The sequence below is a fragment of the Phyllobates terribilis genome, unplaced genomic scaffold (assembly GCF_046119375.1).
Source record: "Phyllobates terribilis strain yellow unplaced genomic scaffold, ASM4611937v1 Scaffold_3__8_contigs__length_932513732, whole genome shotgun sequence".
NCBI lineage: Eukaryota > Metazoa > Chordata > Amphibia > Anura > Dendrobatidae > Phyllobates > Phyllobates terribilis.
Genome location: NW_027362763.1, coordinates 284,406,385 through 284,430,796, shown reverse-complemented (window position 1 = coordinate 284,430,796; position 24,412 = coordinate 284,406,385). Strand labels below are relative to the sequence as shown.

At 45.2% G+C, this 24,412-nt stretch overlaps 1 protein-coding gene across 1 annotated transcript in view; it reads left to right on the top strand.

Moving 5' to 3' along the window:
• The window catches only part of WDR49 (WD repeat domain 49), a 337,861-nt gene that overhangs the window by 274,385 nt on the left and 39,064 nt on the right, over positions 1–24,412 (top strand). Inside the window, exon 13 of the mRNA XM_073674828.1 lies at positions 19,023–19,210. Within this exon, the coding sequence (XP_073530929.1) occupies positions 19,023–19,210 (188 nt within the window). The remainder of the gene's footprint in view (positions 1–19,022; positions 19,211–24,412) is intronic.

Below are 24,412 nucleotides of genomic sequence, written 5' to 3'. Positions count from 1 at the left end.
GCAGGGTGCCACATTCCCCCCTAGTACAATTCAGTACTCCTGGACTGAAGCATTTTTTTAAACGGGTTATAACAATAATAATTACAACAAGTATAATAATAACAATAAGTATAATAACATTAATAAAGTTACAGTAAGTCCCGTAACCTGGTGTCCATTTCACCGATGAAAGAACATGAGGGACCCGCCTGAAAACCCTCAACGTAGGCCCTGGGCGTGGCTACAGGGCATAAGTGATCCAGGTGCTGGACCACGTCTTCGGCCACGCCAAGCGGGTTTTTGTTCTGTGGTCAACTAAAGGGGGCACTTTTGACGAGTGCAACTATTTACAAGAACAGTTTTTGGCTGCTCAAAGTCTTTGTACCCTGACGGGTAACTAAAGGCACATATATTTTCAGTTTACATAATAAACAATAACAGTAGCAATGCCCACTGGGTAACTATTTATAGTGTAGGCACTTTGTGCTTATTCCCTAAACCTGGTAGGGATCTGTCCTTGTGTGCTGCGTGTGGACCTTCGTAGCACTGGGGTGTCACTAGTGTCTGTGCATGCCCTCTCTATTAATCTAGCTTGTGTACGTGCTGGTAGATTATAGAACTGCCTTAATCTCTCTATGGGACTGGCAAGTACACTGTCCACTGGGCCTTCAGGCTCTGCTTCAACAGGTGATTCTCCTCTTACTGGGGACTCTTCCTGTTCCTGAGCAGGCTCTTCCAGGGCGCTTACAGGTTCTTCTGGTTGTTGATAGAAGTGTATCACCGGTACTATAACTGCTCCATCAAGTTGAGGCCAGTCCGCAGGGAAATATCCTAGAACTGTGTGAAGCACGTCTTCCTTGGGTTCTTCCGGTGCTATAGGAGGTACTTCTTGCTCTGTTGTCTTCAGTAGACCTGGGCACACTTTCAGATGGTCTCTTGAGACTGTTGCAGTTGTTTTACCCCAATCTTTGCTAATCAGGCAGGTTTTACTGTTGTCAAACTTGGAGTTCAACACTGTGTAGGGCTCTCTTTCCCACTGGTCATCGAGCTTGTGACCTCTTCTCTTCCGCTTTAGCACTATCTCTCCAGGTGCCAAGGGTTCTGCTGGTGCATGTTTATTGTACTGTTCTTCTTGTTTTTCCCTTACTCTGTTCAGACTGTCTTCGACAAAGGCCTGTACTCTCCTGTACTGCTCTTGCCGATTTGTATCCCAGTCTGCAGTGGACATATCTGCTTCAGGTTCTACCACTCCGAGTCCCAGGTCCATGGGCAACTTTCCGGGTCTTGCTCTCATGAGGTACGCTGGAGTACAATTAGTAGAACTCACAGGTATGTGATTGTACAGATCTACCAGGTCAGGTAGTTTGTCTGGCCACTGATTTCTTTCTTCCAAGGGTAAGGTTTTCAGCAGGTCTATGACGATGTTGTTCATTTTCTCACACAACCCATTGGTCTGAGGGTGATACGGCGTAGTCCGGATCTTTTAGCATCCATACAGGTGGCAGAACTCTTTAAACAGCTCTGCTTCAAAGGCAGGGCCTTGATCCGTCAGCACTTTGTCCGGGTATCCATGGGGCCTGCAGAAGTATGCTTGGAATGTTCTTGCTGCAGTCTCTGCTGTCAGGTCCTTGACAGGGGCTACCACCAGGAACCGGGAATAATGATCCACCATGGTCAGTGCATAGGAGTAGCCTGACCGGCTGGGTGACAGCTTGACATGATCCAGAGCGACGATCTCCAGGGGCTGGGTTGTCTTGATGTCCTGCAGGGGTCTTTCTGGCTGCCGTAGTCTTTTCTTCTGAGGGGACACGGCCCACAATTCCGGCACCACCTCTCTATGGAACTCCGCATTCCAACCCAGTAGAACCAGTCCTTCAGCAGGGTTTCCAGCTTCTTCCAGCCAAAGTGACCTGCTTGATCGTGGTAGGCCTCCAACACCATCTGGATATCCGTTCTGGGTACAACAATCTGCCACACCATTTCATGGGTCTTTGGGTTCACATATCTTCTGCACAGCTTCTCTCTATAGATGAACAGCCGGCTTCCCTCATTCCACAGTTGCTTGGCTTGTGGAGGAGCATCCTTCTCCAGGTGAGAACCTTCCTGGGTGATTAGTCTTTTTATGAGGCTGACAACCGAGTCCCTGTCCTGGGTCTCCTTCCAACTGTGGTGGGGTAGAGGATTCAGCGTCCTTCCCTGACGTCTTCTGGTGACGTGTTGCTCATGGACCACTCTGCTTCGGTGGAAAGCAGGTAATTCAACTTCCTCTAAATCATCCACTTCATCCTCTGTGTCTGACTGGTGGGGCATCCTTGACAGGGCATCAGCATTGGTGTTCTTGTGACCTGCCCGGTACTTGATGGTGAACTGATAACTTGACAGTCTGGCCACCCAATGCTGTTCCATGGCTCCCAACCTGGCTGTCTCCAGGTGTGTCAAGGGATTGTTGTCAGTAAAAGCTGTAAACTTAGTTGAGGCTAGGTAATGCTTGAACCTTTCAGTGATAGCCCAGACCAAGGCCAGGAACTCCAGCTTAAAGGAACTGTAGTTCTCCAGGTTCCTCTCGGTAGGGCGTAGCTTCCTGCTGGCATACGCAATTACCTTCTCTCTTCCATTCTGCTTCTGGGACAACACAGCTCCCAGTCCCTCATTGCTGGTGTCGGTGTACAGTAGGAAAGGCTGGCTGTAGTCAGGGTAAGCCAGGATTTCTTCACCAGTCAGGATTTCCTTCATTAATGCAAAGGATTCGGGTTGTTCTTTGCCCCACTGGAATGGGGGACTCTTTCCTCTTTTGGACTGTCCTACCAGGAGGTCTTGTAGAGGTGCTACCTTTTTGGTATAGTCCTTTATGAACCTTCTGTAGTACCCGACCAGTCCCAGGAATTGCCGTACTTCTTTGATGCTTCTCGGTTGAGGCCACTTCTGGATGGCAGTGACCTTCTCCGGGTCTGGTGCTACTCCCTCTGAGCTGACTACGTGCCCCAGGTACTGAACCTTCTGCTTGAGCAAGTGGCATTTAGAAGGCTTTAGTTTCATCCCATACCGGGACAATGCTTCAAATACCTCCGCCAGGTGCTTCAGATGGTCCTCATACGTCCTCGAGTACATGATAACGTCATCCAGGTACAGCAGCACTGTCTCGAAGTTCCGGTGTCCCAAGCAGCATTCCATCAGCCTCTGGAATGTTCCGGGTGCATTGCAGAGTCCAAACGGCATACCGTTGAACTCGCACAGTCCCATCGGGGTGGTGAAGGCCGTCTTCTCCTGGTCTTCCTCAGCAACAGAGACTTGCCAGTACCCGCTAGTGAGATCTAGTGTAGAGAAGTAATTGGCAGATTTTAGTGCAGCCAGGGATTCCTCTATATGGGGCAAAGGGTATGCATCTTTATGTGTTATGCGATTAATCTGTCTATAATCTCCACACATCCTCATGCTACCGTCCTTTTTCCTGACCAGGACTAGGGGAGCTGCCCAAGGGCTACAGCTATCCCTTACTACCCCTGCCTTTTTCATGTCGTGCAACATTTCCTTGGCTTTCTGATAATGTGCTGGTGGTATGGGTCGGTAACGCTCCTTAATGGGTGGATGGTTACTGGTGGGTATGTGGTGTTGTACCCCTTTAACCCTTCCAAAGTCAAGTGGGTGTTTACTAAACACTTGTTCATATTACTGAACCACTCTGTAAACACCGTGTTTCTGATGGACAGGAGTGCATCAGTCCCAACATGGAGCTGTTGACACCAGTCCTCCTGCTGAGCTTCGGAGTCATTGTCCTCCACTGTATCTGGTGGGGTCAAGAATTCCACTGTGTGTATGGCATCATCATTCACAGTATACAATCTGGCAACAGTGGCGTATCTTGGTAATTTAACTTCCTCCTCCCCACAATTTAGGAGACGTATGGGTACCCTCCCATTGCATACATCAACTACCCCTCTAGCAGTTAAGAGTGTAGCTCTGTACTCCGAGCTAATGGGCTCCACTACCGCCTGGTAGTTCTGTTCCTTGAGACCTATTGCTGCCCTACACCAAATCAGCATCTCACTCATTGGGGGAATCACAATAGGTATCGGGTCTGTCACCCGTACAGTACCAATCTCACCACCTGTTAGCTTTACCTGTTGCTGGTACAGGAGGGCTCGAATCTCTTTCTGGAGCACCTTCCTCTGCCCTGGTTTGGCAGTGTCAGCAATCTGTTGAAGTAAAAACAACACTTCTCCCAAACAGTTACCAACAATATTTGTACCAAGTATCATATACAAGTCTGTATCACCAGGGTTAGATTTCACTACAATCAGTCCTTGGTCCTTTAGTTCCGCTCTCTCCACCTTCACTGTCATGTCCTTAACCCCTACTAGGTTAAGAGGAAGGCCATTAGAGGCATACACCGAGAGGTTCGGGGCTGGCGGGTGGAGTTCATCTATGGACCAGTACCTTTTGTAGAGGACATCAGGTATGATGGTTACCTGTGAGCCGGTGTCCAGTAACGCAGGTGTAGCTATGCCGTCCTGCACGATGGACAGGAAAGGCCTTCCTCCTACGAACAGATGGTACCAGCTTGATGGGCCTGGTTGATTTAATACTGGGTGTCGGCCCTCGGCCCCAGGGTTTGCCTGTTTAAAGGACAGTTCAGCGCTGTGTGGCCTGCCTTGTGGCAACGGTAGCAGATGAAGTCTCCTGGAGGGCGACGTTGGTCATTGGTCCTCTCACGGGGTGGCATTGTCCTCCTCCAGGGTGGCATTGTCCTCCTACGGAGTGGTGTTGTCCTCCTTCTTCTCCTCATCCAGGGGACATCCTCAGGGCTGTCGGCGAGTAAGATCCTTCCTTCCGGCTCGGGCTCCGTCTGTAGCTGCAGGGTGCTCAGGACAGTGGCCAGGGTTTTACTTAGCTGGCACACTTCAGAGCGCAGGCTGTCCAGCTCGCTAGGGGGCACTGTTTGCACTTTTGTTTCAGCCATTAATGAAGGAGCAGTGGATGCTACGGCCACTGGGGTGGCCCCACCCTGGTAACGCTGGATAGCCGTATCTGATGGTTCCAGGGGCTGCAGACCCTTAATAGCCATGTCCTTCAGGGTGTTAAAGGTGGCATTTGGATGATCTAAGGCCCACCACCGTACAGTTCTGCTCTCTTCCTGGGACCTCAACCCCCAGATGAATTGTTCTGTCAGCATTTTATTCTCATCTTGTATGCTGGCTGGACTAACCTGTTTCAGGGCCCGCAAGGCTTCCTGTAAGCGCCAGGCATAGTCCCGAATATTGTCCTCAGGTTTCTGGGTACAGTGGTAGAACCTCATCCGGAGATCTGTCTCAGTGTGGTTTTCAAAGACAGTTTGCAGTCTCTTAAAGATAATGGATACTGATTCCTGGTCTGCGGCTGGCCAGGTTTCAACTTCCCGCTCTGCGGCACCAGTCAATTGTCCCAGCACAACAGCGGCTCTCTGCTTACCAATCATTGAGTACATATCCAGTACACCGCATATTTTTCTCTTGAACCCAGACAGGGTGTCTGGTTTGCCATCATACTGGGGAAGCCATTTTGCTCCAAGGATATGCGACAGGGCCATGGATATCAACGGAGTCACGACCCCTGCTGGTGGGGCGGCAGCCCCGGCCTGTGCAGCGCCGGGCGCAAGTTGAGCATCAGGAGCGATAACCGGTGCTCCGGCGGCTTGCTGGTCGTCGGCCATGATTGCGCCCCCCTAGTAAACTGTAGCCTACCTTCTTTACTTGGATCGGGTAGGCCGCAGCTCCGCAGGCGATGGTCTCCTTCCAGGACCTTGCGTCTCCCTCGCGGCTAACGTTAGAGCGTGCGCTTGACAACGGTCTTCTTCTAGGACCTGACGCTTCCTGGTTCAGCATCAAGGCGCGAGGCGGGACCTGGGCTTCGTGCGCTTCCAGCGGTTACGCCTCTCCGATTCCCGCAGTTACGCCCCTCTTCTTCCCGCGCGGCGACAGGAAAATGGCGGAAAATGGCGGGAAACCTCGGGAATAGCGGGAAATCTTCACCACAGTAAGTGTTACAGTCTTCTAAGGCACACAGTACCCGGTGACAACGGGCACAGAATCCAGTTCATGACGCCAGAAGTTGACGCGCCCCCAGGGCTGTGGGGTACTCGGCAGCCGGGCCTATGGATGCTGGTGGGGGATATCACGGTGGCTGGCCCGGTCCGTGGCCCAGGACGGTCAAACAAAAAGGAAATTTGTAATTTGGATAGGAAAAATAAAATAAATAGTTTGTGACGCCACCTGTGGTTCCTGGTAAGGTTTACCAGTGCTGCTGCAGACCTCCGGGGGGTGATGGGATGGCAGCTGAGGTGTTTCTGCTCCCCACAGGTGGAGCGGGCACCCGGGGCAGGGATGGTGTTTGATGGTGGGTGGTGATGCTGGGGCTTATAGTGCAGGCGGTATGGCGCAGCAGGGGTAACTGACAGAGACAGGGGATTCGCTACAATACCTTTACTGGTGCGGATGTCAGGTACGGTCCAGGGTACTCAGTAGGGTGGGTGCACTTCAGGACTTCTCCCCAGTGAGCGGGTATAAGGCCTCCTGGTCCATGTCTGCCTCTCTGTATGCTCCTGGCCAGCCTGCAACTGGGCCTAGCTTATGTGTCGTGCTGTTCCTTCACCTGTCGCTCGGTAGTAGGACCTTCTGCTGGCAACCACTCTCCCTGGATGCTGGGGCCTTGTGGTTCCTGGTCCTGTAATGGGTCTAGCTTCAGGTCGTCCAGGGACTTGTAGTCCTTCTGGAATGCCGGTGATCCCTACTGGGTATAAAGGGACCCTGTAGGCGCGGACCCGGTGTCCGGTTTGTATATTGGGGTGAGCCTATGATGCTCCTCTGCCCCCTCAACTCCTCTCTCCTTTCTCCTCTTGCCGTCGGCCACACTCGGGGCCCTCAGAACTCAGCAGCAGACGAGCTGCGTCTTCGCTGCTCTCAGCGTCAGCACGCTCTCAGACTCTCTCTAGGTCTGACTGATCTCTAACTGAACTGCCTGGCTCCACCCTCCATATATATATCCCTATCAGGGCTCCCTCTTGTGGTGTGAGGTGAAAGGATGGAAGTGTTTGTATGTAATGAGGGCCTCTTGTGGAGAAGTCCGTCCATGCACCCTGGGTCCTGTGGTACCTGTGCGCAGCAGGGCGCCACACAGGCAACTTCCTGTCCTTTCTGCACACTGCTTGTGCTGTCAGCCGGCCCCTCTCCCTCTCTATCCCTCTCAACTTCTGACCCGATACTGCCGGAAGAGAACAGAGACAGACGTGCCAGCCCGGGATTACAGAGGATGTACACGATTATACACTGTAAGTATTGCTGTACATCCTCTGTACACTTCACGAAGGGGCTGCAGAAACATGGAGCCCCCTCCGTGGATGGGAGCTTTGGGCAATTGCCCAGTTCGTCCTCCCACACCCTAACGCCGGCCCTGGGAGCAGGGATTAGCCAACTATGGAAAAACAAAATATTATCAGTACCACTTAAAGTTTGTTCCATTTCAGAGAATCTTCATTGCTTGCATGCTGTTTGGCGTAAAAACAAACAAACTGCACTATACTCACTTTCTGGTGAGTCTCTCCACTGCTCGTGGTGTCTGGCATCGACTGCGGTGCTCACATCATGTTGACATCGCAGCACCCAATCAGTGAGCTTAGCGACTCGGCCAGTGTAGATGTAGTGCCACACTCAAGCATTGCTGAGCTCACTGATTTGCTGAGAGACTCCCCAGTGTTCCCGGGGATGGTGAGTGTCGTGCAGTGTGTTTTATTTATACCAAACTTCATCGCAGGATGAGCAACCCCTTTAAAGAATGAAGCAAATGTGAACAGGTGCAACATCTTAGATCACATTCTCCATGCTCCTGCTTTACGCTATCCCTGCTTTAGCCTTAATCTCTGAAAAGGGCTAAAATTACACCAGGATCCACCTGTAGACATCTTCTCTTATTCATTGTTGCCTGCACACCGCACGTAAGGGGGGCTATACAGACAAAAAGATGGATAGAAAATAACAAAATCACACACAATATGGCTAGTAAGTGCTACCGCCTTACACAGCAGGATATCAGATAGAACATCTTATTAGCAGGACTCTACAATCTACATGTACTCAAATGGGTACCCAAGGACTAAAGAGGTCGTGTAAGAGGAAAAAGACAAACACTTCGCAAAAGTGTGAAATACAAATTATATTGTGTGTGTGTATTCACTGTTACAAATTAACTGGCAGTAAGGGAATTCTAGGACTAAATTACATTGCAGCTCTTAACAACCGTAACTTTTATTTTTTAACTTAATTTCGTTATTGAAATAAATAAGTTAAATCCTTAGCTCTTAATTCATTTGCTTTGAAATAATTCACTTTGAAGAGCGAGGTATTAATTACACAGATTCATGTCAAAGGTACTTTTAAGATCTCTTCGTTTTTTTTTTCCAAATCTGAAATAATGAAGACTTTTTTTTTAACTTGCTTCAGTCACTGTGACTTCCAGTAGAAAGCTCAGCAGTGTACAATGACCTCACTCACATCACCTAATCTCATTTGTACAGACCTGGTTGAGCAACTTTCATTTCACAAGCGCATAATTGGTAGATTTAAAGAAACAGTGATATGATGTAGAAGCATGTCAAGCACTAACTGTGCAATGATAAGGTATCTCATGGGAAGCAACAGGAAAGATGGGAAACATATTAGAAAGCTGCACAGGTCGGCTTCATCACTCACCAGGATGATTGGGATTGATGGCCTTTTCTGCAGAAATCTGCATTGCTCGATCTTTTCTTTAACACCTAGTTTTACTCAAAACCTGAAAATTCTGGTGCAACTCGTACCGCGCTCTCATAACCTATTCCCCAGGTCATCGCAACGTATGAGAAGCTGAGCTGTGTGAGTGCTTGGTAGGGCCCATACATTTTAATTCTATGTGAACACCTCATCACTTTCCATAGTTTAGTCTCAGCTTAAAGGTCTAAAATGATAACTCTGCAGTCACTCTGTGTAACTGCAGACTTTTGAATCTTCCCAGCGCACGTATTTCCCCTCCCAGGCAATATGGTGGTCACGTATGCGATATGCATACTTCCGAGCAATACGGCGGTCAGGTATGCGATATGCATACTCCTGGGCATACTTCCCTCTGCCCTGGGAAAGGCGATCTGGAATGTGATATGCATACTCCCGGGCAGAACCTGTCTAGTGGGCTCGGCCTTGCTCAATACACTTGTATTGAGCAATTCCGCGCCCACTAGACAGGTTCTGCCCGGGAGTATGCATATTTTCAGAGTGGTATTCCTTTATGGGTCGCGGTGTCCATGTGTGATACTGTTTTTGTGATGTAATATGACAGCAGCATGAGGTAGGGACAGACCCTGTTCCAGTGATTATTAAACAACTGTACATAGCCCAAAAAAACGTAAGCATAGGGTGTAAACCACTAGCCAGCCTTGGGCAGTGAATTCCCCTCAATTAATACCTTTGTTTATGTTTAAACCATTAACTGTCCAAGGAGCATGAAGATAAATCGGAGAAACAGACATATAAACTGGTATAAATATGCAAATTCATTTTATTGTAATATATTATAAAGAGTAATAAAAAGACAATAAGCAGGATGGGTGCAATATCGATTCATAAGACAATATATATCGCCTAATATATGGGTTGATATCGGGGGAAAAAGAAAAAATTATATGGTGGCCTGTTGGCTCTAGGTAGTATTCATAGCCACTAATTATTGCAATTTGCCCTGTCATCAGAAACACCTAACCTATCCATAGATAATTCATATAATCATCTTAATAACCAATTTATAAGAGCCCAGTGGCCCCACAAATTCTATGGCAAATAGAGAAGGTGTAATGCAATAAACAAAAAATCCAAAGTTAGACAGGCAATAAACAGATAGAAAGACTGAGCCAAATTGTATAGGCATCAGAACCCCCCTCCCTTTTAAAACCTATGAATCCATTTAACATATTGCTTACCAGGGATAGAGGGAAGGTGATGAGGATAAAACGGTGCCCGACGCGCGTTTTGCAGTGCAGTAGACCACTTTGTCAAGGGCGATGAATATGTATAAGCAATATGTTAAATGCATTCATAGGTATTAAAACGGGGGGAGGGGGTTCTGTTTCCTACACAATTTGGCTCAGTGTTTCTATCTGTTGATTGAATTTGTGGGGCCACTGGGCTCTTATAAATTGGTTATTAAGATGATTATATGAATTATCTATGGATAGGTTAGGTGTTTCTGGCCACAGGGCAAATTGCAATAATTAGTGGCTATGAATACTACCTAGAGCCAATAGGCCACCATATAATTTTTTCTTTTTCCTGCGATATCAACCCATATATTAGGCGATATATATTGTCTTATGAATCGATATTGCACCCATCCTGCTTATTGTCTTTTTATTACTCTTTATAATATATTACAATAAAATGAATTTGCATGTTTATACCAGTTTATCTGTCTGTTTCTCCGATTTATCTTCCTGTTCCAGTGATGTATCACGTAGTTTGCTTTATGCAGCAGTTGTCACAGAATCACATTTTTCTCTGTTGCAGATTTAGCAGAGCTCATGTGTTGAGCTTGGTATAACCCCTGTATTACACCACTCATTAGCAGCTTTATATGTACAATGTACAGTATATTGACAGAAAGCTGCTAATCAGTGGTAGGGTGCGGTTGGACTAGGATGCATGAGGCAGCTAGTTCTGAAGTGATGATCTCCTCCTGATAAAACACTGGTATTATCAGCTGGTATTACTTTTTACATAACCACTCTACATTCAATGGACTCATAATCTGGTTCACTTTTTTTCTGTCACAAATCCTCACACAAGGGCAATGATCTACACCCACATCCTTCATGTAAACGATGCTATGACTTTTTAAAGCTTTAAAGAGGACCTTTCACCATTTTTTTATGTTGAACTGAACACACCATGTAATAATGGCTGCAGAGAGGAATAAAAATGTATTTTTTTTTTCAATTTCACCTCCTCATTGCGGAGATATTAGCAATGAAATATTTGGCACCTAATGAGTTAACTTCAGTTAAAGGGAATCAGTCAGCAGGTTTTTGTTACCTCATCTGAGAGCAGCCTGATGTACGCAAAGAGAAGCTGAATCCAACGATGTATCACTTAGATTACTTGGGGCAGCAGTTCTGACACAATCAGATATTTTAGATTTAGCATGAAGCAGAGCTGAGGAAGCTAACCCCACCCACACCAGGCTCTGTAAATACAATGTCCATAAACAGTGAGGTGCCAATCACAGGAGGAGTCATGTCAGACCAGGACTCACACCACTAGCTAGTCACAGCAATGAAAAGCTACTGGTGCTAAAACAATCATTGTAAGCAAACAAAACCTTGGAGCTTGCTGAAATCTTTGATTTAACCCCTACCTCATGCTGTCTTCACATTACATAGCAAAAACCTGATCCCTTTAAGTCCAAGTGGATGTTATTAGATAGCAGTACACGCCCCTAGTGAAGACTGTTTTAATGGTGACTAGTGATGAGTGAGAGTGCTCGTTTAACCCTTTAACCAAGCATTCTCAGATGCTTACCGAGTATCTTCGACGTGCTCGTATATTATGTTCGAATCCCTGCGTCTGCATGATTTATGGCTGTTAGACAGCATGAAGAGATTGCTTTTTTGTTAGGGAATCCTCACATGTGTTGAGGCTGTCTTACAGCTGTAAATCATGCAGACGCAGGGGCTCGAACATAATATACGAGCACGCCGAAGACACTCTGTAAGCACCCGAGCATGCTCAGTTAAAAGGGTAAACGAGCACGCTCACTCATCACTAATGGTGACTTCTCCACTTCTTGTCTTTGTGTAGACCACAGAGTGACTAGTGCAGGATCCAAGTCTGTGTTGATAGGTGAATATTACTGAGTTTATTTTTTATACTTCAAATCTCTTGGTAAGGTTTTATATGAATGGGTAAAGATAGAAAATACCTATTAAGATGGGGATCAGACAAGCATATGAAAAATCGTCCATATTCCAGCCAGAAAACTCACACAGATGATACATGGATGACAATATGGGTGAAAGTTATCTGTTTTTTTATGTCTGTGTGACATCCTTATGGCATCCGATTTTAGCTATCAGCATTTTAAAATGTACAGGATCAGATATAGTTCTGATAGCAATGTATCAGAAATAACTCAGATGCTACACCGATGATCTTATTTGATCTGATTTTTTGAGCACCCATAGAATTGAACGGGTGACTTTCATCTGAGGCTCAAAACAGAACAGAGCAAAAAAACTGTCATTTGAACATAGAGTGGTGTGAAAAAATGTTTGCCCCCTTCCTGATTTCTTATTATATTGCATGTTTGTCACTTAAATGTTTCATATCACAAAATAAATTTAAATATTAGACAAAGATAACACAAGTAAACACAAAATGCAGTTTTTAAATGAAGGTCTTTATTAGAGATGAGCGGTGTTCGACTAGAACTGTTCGCCAATCTCAAATTCGAGCTGTTTTGGGCAGTGTTCGAGTTGTTCGACGAACCCGAACGATTTGCAAAAAATTCGGCTGTTCGAGGTTATGTTCGATAACTGTTCGTGCACCAAAAGCGTGTCCTGCATGTCTGGCGCTATTTAGAGCACCAATCATGCAGGGATTGTCTGCCACTCACTGTAATGCCACAGCCATGGTGGTTGTGGCATTACAGTGATTGCCCAAATCGATGGGAACAGTGCCAACAGTGAAACATGAAAAGCCGGCAATTCAGCAGCGGCATACACCTGTACCCGACAATTTAGAACCGAAAGAATAGAGCTTCACACATAGATTAGATAGATATAAACATGTCAGCCACATATATACGAAGTACAGTGAAAGTGCTGCTTACTGTACTTGTCATTTAGCGTAAAGGATTTATCAAAAAAAATAATAGTGTTTTCATGCACCGTCTCTTTAAAAAAGCCGGCCGGCAATTCAGCAGCGGTACCCGACAATTTAGAATAGAAAGAATAGAGAATCACACATAGATTAGATAGATAGAAACATGTCAGTCACATATATATGAAGTACAGTGATAGTGTTGGTTACTGTACTTGTCATTTAGTATTAAAACAAAGGATTTATTATTAAAAAAATTGGCGTGGGGTTCCCCTTAATTTTAGGCTCTAGCGGAGGTTAAGCAGACGGCTGGGGCAGATGTTTGAAGCCTGGGAAGGGGGTAATACCCACGGAGCTTCCCAGGCTACTAATATCAGCCCCCAGCTGAATACATAGCCTTTACTAGCTATTAAAATGGGGGACCCCCCAAAAAAAATGACGTAGGGTCCCCCCTAATTTAATAGCTAGCAAAGGCTAGGCAGACAGCTGGGGGCTGATATTAATAGCCCAGGAAGGGAGCCATGAATATTGGCCCCCTCCCAGGCTAGAAACACCAGCCGTCAGCCGCCCCAGAAATGGCGCATTCATAGGATGCGCCAATTCTGGCACTTAGCCTCGCTCTTCCACGCTGCCCTGGTGCGGTGGCAGGGGGTAATAGGGTTGGGGTTGATGTCAGCTTATAATGCCAGCTGACATCAAGCCCAGGTTAGTAATGGAGAGGTGTCTATAAGACACCCCCATTACTAACCCCATAGTCAAAGTTAAAAAAAACACAAACACCCAGAATAAAGTCCTTTAATTGAAATAAAGACACAATCCTTTATTGTTCTAAATTAAACCATACTTACCGTCACGCCCATTCCAGCTGAAGCCAACGATCTCCTGCAATAAAAGAAAAATAATAAAGCAACCTCATCCTTACCTTTCCATGGTTCCCACGACAGCTTCAGCTCTGCTACATCGAGATGACAGGCTGGACCGCAGCAGAACGCTGCCATCCAGCCTCTCATCCCGCAGACACTGAGAAGCGCAGGCTTGCTTGCGCTGCTCAGCGTCTCTCTGTGACGACATCCAGATGAGCCGAGTTCATGTCCAATGAACTCGGCTCACCTCATGCACGTCACTGACAGCGTGGGAAAATTCTCACGCTGAAGCGGTGAGTGCAGGAGAATTCTCCCACGCTGTCAGTGACGTGCATAAGGTGAGCTCATGTCCAATGAACTCAGCTCACCTCCTGCACGTCACTGACAGCGTGGGAGAATTCTCCTGCACTCAGCGCTTCAGCGTGAGAATTCTCCCACGCTGAAGCGCTGAGTGCAGGAGAATTTTCCCACGCTGTCAGTGACGTGCATAAGGTGAGCTCATGTCCAATGAACTCAGCTCACCTCCTGCACGTCACTGACAGCGTGGGAGAATTCTCCTGCACTCAGCGCTTCAGTGTGAGAATTCTCCCACGCTGAAGCGCTGAGTGCAGGAGAATTTTCCCACGCTGTCAGTGACGTGCATGAGGTGAGCCGAGTTCATTGGACATTAACTCGGCTCATCTGGATGCCCTCACAGAGAGACACTGTGGAGCGCAAGCAAGCCTGCGCTTCTCAGTGTCTGCGGGATGACAGGCTGGATGGCAGCGTTCTGCTGCGGTCCAGCCTGTCATCTCGATGTAGCAGAGCTGAAGCTGTCATGGGAACCATGGAAAGGTAAGGATGATGTTGCTTTATTATTTTTCTTTTATTTCAGGAGATCGTTGGCTTCAGCTGGAATGGGCGTGATGGTAAGTATGGTTTAATTTAGAACAATAAAGAATTGTGTGTTTATTTCAATTAAAGGACTTTTTTCTGGGTGTTGTGTTTTTTTTAAATACTTTACTAGAAATTCATGGTGGTCATGTCTAATATTGGCGTGACCCCATGAATTTCGGGCTTAGGGCCAGCTGATAATGCCAAGCTGGCCCTAACCTCTTTATTACCCAGTGAGCCACCGCATCAGGGCCCTGGATGAGTTGGGTACAGCGCCAGAAGATGGCGCTTCTATGAACGCGCCATTTTCCGGGGTGGCTGCGGACTGCAATTTGCAGCGGGGGTGGCCCAGAAAGCTTGGGCCTCCCTGCGCTGCGGATTCCAGCCCCCAGCTGCCTAGTTGTACCTGGCTGGACACAAAAACAGGGCGAAGCCCCACGTCAATTTTCTTTAAATTATTTCATGAAATAATTAAGAAAAAAAGGGCTTCCCTATATTGTTGTGTCCGGCCAGGTACAAATAGGCAGCTGGTGGTTGGGGGCAGCCCGTTCCTGCCTGCTGTACCTGGCTGGACACAAATATAGTGCGAAGCCCCACGTCAATTTTTTTTAAATTATTTCATGAATTTCCTGAAATAATTTAAAAAAATTGAAGTGGGGCTTCGCACTATATTTGTGTCCAGCCAGGTACAGCAGGCAGGAACGGGCTGCCCCCATCCACCAGCTGCCTATTTGTACCTGGCCGGACACAACAATATAGGGAAGCCCTTTTTTTCTTAATTATTTCATGAATTTCATGAAATAATTAAAAAAAAAGTACGTGGGGCTTCCCCCTATTTTTGTGTCCAGCCAGGTACAACTAGGCAGCTGGGGGCTGGAATCTGCAGCGCAGGGAGGCCCAAGCTTTCTGGGCCCCCCCCCGCTACAAATTGCAGTCCGCAGCCACCCCGGAAAATGGCGCGTTCATAGAAGCGCCATCTTCTGGCGCTGTACCCAACTCATCCAGGGCCCTGGTGCGGTGGCTCACTGGGTAATAAAGGGGTTAGGGCCAGCTTGGTATTATCAGCTGGCCCCAAGCCCAAAATTCATGGGGTCACGCCAGTATTAGACATGACCGCCATGAATTTCTAGTAAAGTATTTAAAAAAAACACAACACCCAGAATAAAGTCCTTTAATTGAAATAAAGACACAATTCTTTATTGTTCTAAATTAAACCATACTTACCATCACACCCATTCCAGCTGAAGCCAACGATCTCCTGCAATAAAAGAAAAATAATAAACCAACCTCATCCTTACCTTTCCATGGTTCCCACGACAGCTTCAGCTCTGCTACATCGAGATGACTGGCTGGACCGCAGCAGAACGCTGCCATCCAGTCTGTCATCCCGCAGACACTGAGAAGCGCAGGCATGCTTGCGCTCCTCACTGTCTCGCTGTGACGGCATCCAGATGAGCCGAGGTCATGTCCAATGAACTCGGCTCACCTCATGCACGTCACTGACAGCGTGGGAAAATTCTCACGCTGAAGTGCTGAGTGCAGGAGAATTCTCCCACGCTGTCAGTGATGTGCATGAGGTGAGCTCATGTCCAATGAACTCAGCTCACCTCCTGCACGTCACTGACAGCGTGGGAAAATTCTCCTGCAATCAGCGCTTCAGCGTGAGAATTTTCCCACGCTGTCAGTGACGTGCATGAGGTGAGCCGAGTTCATTGGACATGAACTCGGCTCATCTGGATGTCGTCACAGAGAGACGCTGAGCAGCGCAAGCAAGCCTGCGCTTCTCAGTGTCTGCGGGATGACAGGCTGGATGGCGGCGTTCTGCTGCGGTCCAGCCTGTCATCTCGATGTAGCAGAGCTGAAGCTGTCGTGGGAACCATGGAAAGGTAAGGATGAGGTTGCTTTATTATTTTTCTTTTATTGCAGGAGATCGTTGGCTTCAGCTGGAATGGGCGTGATGGTAAGTATGGTTTAATTTAGAACAATAAAGGATTGTGTCTTTATTTCAATTAAAGGACTTTATTCTGGGTGTTTGTGTTTTTTTTAACTTTGACTATGGGGTTAGTAATGGGGGTGTCTTATAGACGCCTCTCCATTACTAACCTGGGCTTGATGTCAGCTGGCATTATAAGCTGACATCAACCCCAACCCTATTACCCCCTGCCACCGCACCAGGGCAGCGTGGAAGAGCGAGGCTAAGTGCCAGAATTGGCGCATCCTATGAATGCGCCATTTCTGGGGCGGCTGACGGCTGGTGTTTCTAGCCTGGGAGGGGGCCAATATTCATGGCTCCCTTCCTGGGCTATTAATATCAGCCCCCAGCTGTCTGCCTAGCCTTTGCTAGCTATTAAATTAGGGGGGACCCCACGTCATTTTTTTTGGGGGGTCCCCCATTTTAATAGCTAGTAAAGGCTATGTATTCAGCTGGGGGCTGATATTAGTAGCCTGGGAAGCTCCGTGGGTATTACCCCCTTCCCAGGCTTCAAACATCTGCCCCAGCCGTCTGCTTAACCTCCGCTAGAGCCTAAAATTAAGGGGAACCCCACGCCAATTTTTTTAATAATAAATCCTTTATTTTAATACTAAATGACAAGTACAGTAACCAACACTATCACTGTACTTCATATATATGTGACTGACATGTTTCTATCTATCTAATCTATGTGTGATGCTCTATCTTTCTGTTCTAAATTGTCGGGTACCGCTGCTGAATTGCCGGCCGGCTTTTTTAAAGAGACAGTGCATGAAAACACTATTATTTTTTTAAATAAATCCTTTACACTAAATGACAAGTACAGTAAGCAACACTATCATTGTACTTATTATATATGTGACTGACATGTTTCTATCTATCTAATCTATGTGTGAAGCTCTATTCTTTCTGTTCTAAATTGTCGGGTACAGATGCTGAATTGCCGGCCGGCTTTTTTAAAGAGACGGTGCATGAAAACACTAATATTTTTTTTAATAAATCCTTTACACTAAATGACAAGTGCAGTAACCAACACTGTCACTGTGCTTCTTATATGTGTGACTGACATGTTTCTATCTATCTAATCTATGTGTGATGCTCTATTCCTTCTTGTCTAAATTGTCGGGTACCGGTGTATGCCGCTGCTGAATGTGCCGGCCGGCTTTTTTAAACAGAGTGTCTTCTGAGCAGTTTGTCAGCTTTTGGACACCTTTGCAGGTGTTTTCTATGTGTTTCTATGTGTTTTTGTTTGCCTGCCATTTGTTTTAACGGTGTTCGACGGTGTTCTAAGGTGTTCGACGAACAGTTCGACGAACAGTTCCTCGAACATCCCGGTGTTCGACGAACCGAACCGAACCCGAACACTACGGGGGTGGCTCAACACTAGTCTTTATTACTAAGGGAAAAAGAAATCCAAACCTACAGGGCACTGTGTGAACAAGTGATTGCCCCCCCTTAAAACACAAATTAATTGGGGTTTATTACATCTTTGGGAAGCTGAGTTCAATTTCCCTACCACACACAGGCCTAATTATTGCCACACCTATACTCCATCAAGAAATCACTTAACTAAGACTTGCCTGATGAAGTGAAGTAGACCAAAAGATCCTCAAAAGCTAGACATTATGCTGCGATCCAAAGAAATTCAGGAACAAATGAGAAACAAACTCATTGAGACCTATCAGTCTGGAAAAGGTTATAAACCCATTTCTAAAACTTTGGGACTCAAGCGAAACACAGTGAGAACAATTATCCACACATGGCGAAAACATGGAACAGTGGTGAACCTTCCGAGGAGTGGCCGGCCGACCAAAATTACCCAAAGAGCGCAGCGACGACTCATCCAAGTGGTCACAGAAGACCCCACAACAACATCCAAAGAACTGCAAGCCTCTCTTTCTTCAGTTAAGGTCAGTGTCCATGACACCATCATAAGAATGAGACTGGACAAAAATGGCATGCATGGCAGAGTTCCAAGACAAAAACCACTGCTGAGTAAAAAGAACATAAAGGCTGGTCTCAGTTTTGCCAAGACATTTGGGAGAATACTCTGTCACTCACACCTTATAAAAAGTTCAACTTCTGTCTTGTATGTCCCATTACAACATACCAACAGTAAATATGGTGATGTGATGGTCTCAGGCTGTTTTGCTGCTTCAGGACCTGGAAGACTTGCTGTGTTAAATGGAACCATGAATTCTGCTGCCTACCAAAAAATCCTGAAGGAGAATGTCCGGCCATCTGTTCGACGAGAGTATAATGCGGTCGCATGCTGAGTAAACCTCAGATAATATATAAATGTCGTCATATTATACACTAGTCTGATCGAGCTCTTACTTGTAGGCTAATTTATCAGACTATAAAATCAGACTCCAATGCGGTAGAGTAGGTGTACTTAGCAATAATTGAAATCTCTATCTTGAGCTGTGTGTACATATTGCAGTCATATTATTTCTTTCATTTCAGGAGGTGCTAACCTGGTGTCTTGTGGAGGATCTGGCTATGTTAGATTTTGGAACATATTTAGAAACCAATTAATGGGAGAGTTTCAAGCTCATGAAGGTGCAAGTTTCATAGTTATGACAATTGACCAAACCAACAATAACCTTATTACAGGGGATATTGATGGATGGATAAAGGTTTGGGACATACAGGTAAACAGTTTTTCCAGGCAGTGAATTCTTTACCTAATGGTTTTGACTTGCTAAAATTGCATGTTTGTTTCTCTCTCAATGATGTATATTTAAAAATGAAATTGCGAAACTGGGTATAGACAGGCCTCCGAGGACATTCAGGCCATATACTAAAAGGGCTTTCAATCTTTCTCCAAGGGATTCACCAATCAGAATACTGTCATGCCTTGGACTAAAATTGGTCTTTTGAAGCCAGAACAATAAAATAACCAGAATAAAAGTCTGTTATGTTGCTGAGGCAGAGTTCAGACAAGTGTATGAAAACTTGTCCAATTTTCATTCAGAAAAAAAAGACCATTGTCATTTGTATTGTCATTTTTATTCAATCCGTGTATCTGTTTTTTACATCCATATGTCATCCATTTTCATTCAATACATCAACATTTAAAAAAATGTACAAAACTAAATAAATTTTCCTATGTTAATAACTGAAATGTATCAGTAAAAAAACAAATAAGAATGATCCATATGGGATCTGTTTTTTTTTGCGCACCCATGGGCGAGTGTCATTCAAAAAATGGAAGAAAATAATGCATGCTTTGATTTCATTAGCAAAGACACCCAACACATGTCACAAATACTTTCATCTGAACAGCCTTATTGGACAGCACTGGTCCATGTGCTGTTCATGTGATATCCAATGTTAAAACGGACGGCACACGTTTGTATAAAATACTCCTGAGCGAGCCCTAAACCAGTAATTGGCGGAACAGAAACTGTCCGGTGCAGCATCTGATCACTTCTTTCATAACTGCGTTCACCAACTAAGCCTCACCCATAGCCAGTGATGCTTCTCAAGTAAGACCAACCCGACAGTTTGAGAAGTACCGTTATAAACTATATGTAGAGTGACAAAATTGCGTAATTGAATTTTTAACCAATTGACAGAAGGACAATGAAGGACATATATTTACTTGTATTGTTGCTTTTATATAATGGGAGGAAATGTACTTGAAATCCTTAACAAACAGGACATTTTTTGGGAAATAAGGAGCTTTCAGATTGTGTTGTGGCTTATTTGGTGCATTTAGTTTCACATCACGTCTCTTGTAATCTTGTACAACCTATTGTACTAAATTTCTTTAATCTCTTCTGTAATGTGCTTGGGGTCTGAAGGGTGATGAAGCGTTTGTTAGATTGACTGATGTTTTATTTTCTAATGTTGGCTGACCTTGTAAGTCAGTGAAATGTTCTGGGAAAAAAAAAAAAAAACAAACGCCATGATGTACACGTTCATTCTGTAGCTCTTTCCAGGCCTTTGTTTAGCTCACAAGCTTCTGTAGGCACAGTGGGGGATATTGAGAAAAACTGGTACAAAGGTGAAATGGAGTTATCATCTGAAGCAACCAATGAGTTTGGTTAGACTTTCAATTTGCTAGTTACATTACTTCTGGTTGTTTTGGGTACAGTAACTTTTATTTTAGACAAAAGCTGTTTTTTCTTACAAATGAAGGCTCCTTTATTTTCCTTCAAGGTATTTTTCATTATGATAGAGAGCACACATCCCACATTTCTTTATTTTAATTTGCCATATGCAACAAAAGTCATTCTAAGGGCAGGTGCAGACGAATGTTTTCTCTCCATCCGAGAAAATAGGTCTGATTGTGCTGTTCAGATTCTGATCAGAGTTTTATCCAATTTTCTCGGAGGTGGAGAGAAAAAAAAAGTTTCTACACCTTCTCCATGCAATCAGTCTGTGAAAATATGACCATACTCGGATGTCATCCAAGTGCGGTCCAATTTTTCTCATGGACCCAAAGACTTGAATGGGCAAATGCCATCTGATTCTCAGAGGCAAATCGAACATGTGCACAGCCCCATGGAATAGCATGGGTATGAGTCCTATCCATAAAAAGTACTTGTCCGATTTATACGGTCATCTGTACCCTTCCCTAATAATGGAAATAATCTGCCTGACAATAACCTTGTTAAATCACTTTTGAGCCGGTGTCCATAAGTAAGGTGTCTTTTAGTTCTCACCTCTCTATTGCGTAGTGCCTCCACTTGAATCTTGCTTGGAGCTCTGTATGGACATAGAGGGTCTTCCTTTGCTGCCAGGGGTCAACTAGAGAAATCCCCACCCAAATTCAGTTCTCACTCACAAGAGATAAGAACAAAAGAACTTAGCAGAATTTTTGGTGAGTTAAATACAAGGATAGGGTAATAAATCACATATTAGAAAACAAGTACAATCAGGTATAAAATACACCCTTATTGGTAATGAATGGGGTTATATTCCAGGCCAGGCTGGGGTGACAAAATATAAAATTCTCCGTGGTATAATAAATTAAAGCGGAATTGTGCAGTTGGTCTTTTGCATTTACCGAGCACTTATGATGATTGATTACAACCCCTGGCAAAAATTATGGAATCACCCGGCTGGGAGTATGTTCATTCAGTTGTTTAATGTTAATGTTAGGCTCCAACCTGCAAAGCTGATCTGGCAACAGCAATCAGAGAAAGTTGGAGCCAGATTGTTTGTCACTCATTAAGTCCATGCCTCAGAGACTGCAAGCTGTTATTAAAGCCAGAGGTGGTGCAACAAAATACTAGTGATGTATTGGAGTGTTCTTTTGTGTGTTTTTCACAATTCCATAATTTTTTCCTCAGAATTGAGTGATTCCATAATTTTTCCCTCTGCTTTGTCTGAAAAAAAATTACCCTTACTGAGTACCACATTTTTAATCTTGATTTATTTTAGTGTTTCTTAATGCCCTAAAGTTGCCATTTGAAATTACTTTAGTTTTGTGCCATGTCTGTGATCTGCTTTTTTTTCAACAACATTAAACAAGTGAATGAACATCCTCCAAGCTCGGTGATTCTATAATTTTTGCCAGGGGTTGTGTTATGACGCACTCCCTGCAGATTATAGATAGCACAAACTTCATAACTAGCAGCAGAGAGTCCACCACATAACATGACTGCAGCAATGCACTCCAAGTGATGGAGGCCTGGGGGCCCTTTGCTCTTCCAGGCACTGTTCCAGCAACCAGTGATGCACTGTAAATTTATAAAATCTGAAAAATCTCTTGGAAACAGTTCTCTTACTTAAATCTCAACGGAAGAACTACAAGTCCAAGCAATATTTACTCACTCCTTAATGTAGCAACCCTGATTCTTCACCAGGATCCAGCGTGATGCTGCAGCATTCAGATGAGAAAACTGAAAAGGAGTGGGAGGCTGGATCCTCCTCTGAGGAGGAATAGGATATTGTGGGCATCTCTTGAGAACCCGGTTGACGTGCAAAAGTAAAGCTGCTACAGGATTATCTCGCCTCCTCGCTCAGTGTGTCTTTCCTTTGTCCCTCTGTCATAAATGTAATGGCAAAATAGGACCAATCTCTTAGACCATCTCTTGAGAGGTGACGTGTCACCCTCCTATTGATCATTGTAGTATCGCTTCCTCGTAAATTGTAATGGAAAAAAGAGCTGACACTCAATATAAATAAAAAAAGAGCTCTGATCCCTTTTAGTTCTATGACTCCATGCTGTAAACAGGTAATTGAAGTGGGTTAGCTGATGGAGAGCAGACATAAAGTCTGTACGAGGCTAGGAGGTGAGACTTTTCTCTCCTGTGTGGATAACTCTTCCTGTCTTCAAAAGCAACACAGGGCAATGATATCAGACACTTTGGCATCAGATATCATATATGAATATTGCTTTTTTATGTGAGATGTGTAGGTCCTATACATATAGAAGATATATTTTCAGCATTGTGGCCCCGAGACGAACACAATGCATATACTTGCATTGCTTTGTGGCATGTCGATCAGCCCCAAATTAATTTTGGCCAGATGCATAACATTATATTTGCCATGATTCATATCTATCAAAAGCTAAAATCATGATAGGAAATATGGCACTAATATCTCTGACCTAGGACGTCTGGGGGGGGCACACACCCTTAAGGTTGAGGATCTCCTAATTTATTTTTGGGACTCAAGCCACATCCCATTGACCAGCCCCAATCTGAGGTCACCAAGGGGAAGTATATGTGCTTGACTCTTCTCTGATAAAAGCACATTCTGAATTATTGCCATTGTTCAGTGCTGGGAGATACAGCTTGCTGTAGGATTGCACAATTTCCTAACGGAGAACTCCCCTCCACAAAGATCTGTGCCATCTCTGTGACACCAGATCTAGTAATTTTTTTTTTTTTTATTCATTTTATTTTATATGTGTTACGCTCGCGCCTGGACTGACTGGCATGAGCGTGATTAGTGATCCCACTGGACCATGAACCGAGGAGTGCCTGGAGGGGCGTGACTAAGTATCAACCTGGTCCGACCAAGGTCGCATGGCCGCTCAATCGACTCCATGAACCAGGGAGTAGAGATGAGCGTTGTTCTATTCGAACTGTTCGCCAATCTCAAATTCGAGCTGTTTTGGGCGGTGTTCGAGCCGTTCGGCGAACACGAACAATTTGAGAAAAATTCGGCTGTTCGAGGTTATGTTCGATAACTGTTCGTGCACCAAAATCATAACTGGATTTTTTCTCAGTAATGATGAAAATTAATGTTAATACGCAGTTTGAGTGTACAGCGGGGTGGGGGGAGGGGCAGGGAATGGATCTCTGCAGGAACAATGAAGATCTCCATTTTTTTTTTCTCTTTCCCGCATTTACAGTGGGGGGGTGCAATCTGTCAGCCTATCAGCAGCGCACACACGGAGCGAAGTGCTTTTTTTCACACAAGCAAGGGCATGTGTCATTGGCAGTGTATGTCACATGTCCTTGCCCTATAAGACCAAGCCATTTTCCCCGTCGCCACCATTTTCTCACTGCTGCAGCTGCATGTTAGACGGCACCGCTGTTGCTGTGTGCGCTATACCTTGTTAATTTCAAGCCAATTTTCGCACAAATCTACAGATAGCTTGGGAGTAGGGAATAGTTGTGATTGCAGTCCTTTTAAGGACTAGGTTACAGCATTTCCTATGACTTTTATCAGGCAGGTCTGTGCTCTTAAATAGATAGATTGTGGGAGTAAAGACTAATTGTAATTGGAGTCCTTTTCAGGACTAGGTTACATCAGTTCCTATCAGTTTTTGCCAGGCAGGTCTGAGCCAGTGCTGTGCAAGTTTTTTTCACAGCATTTGGCTGAATCTAGCAAAGCTAATCCTTTTTGGCCTATTGCAGAGTGTGTTAGTCAGTGGAGTAGCCTATCTG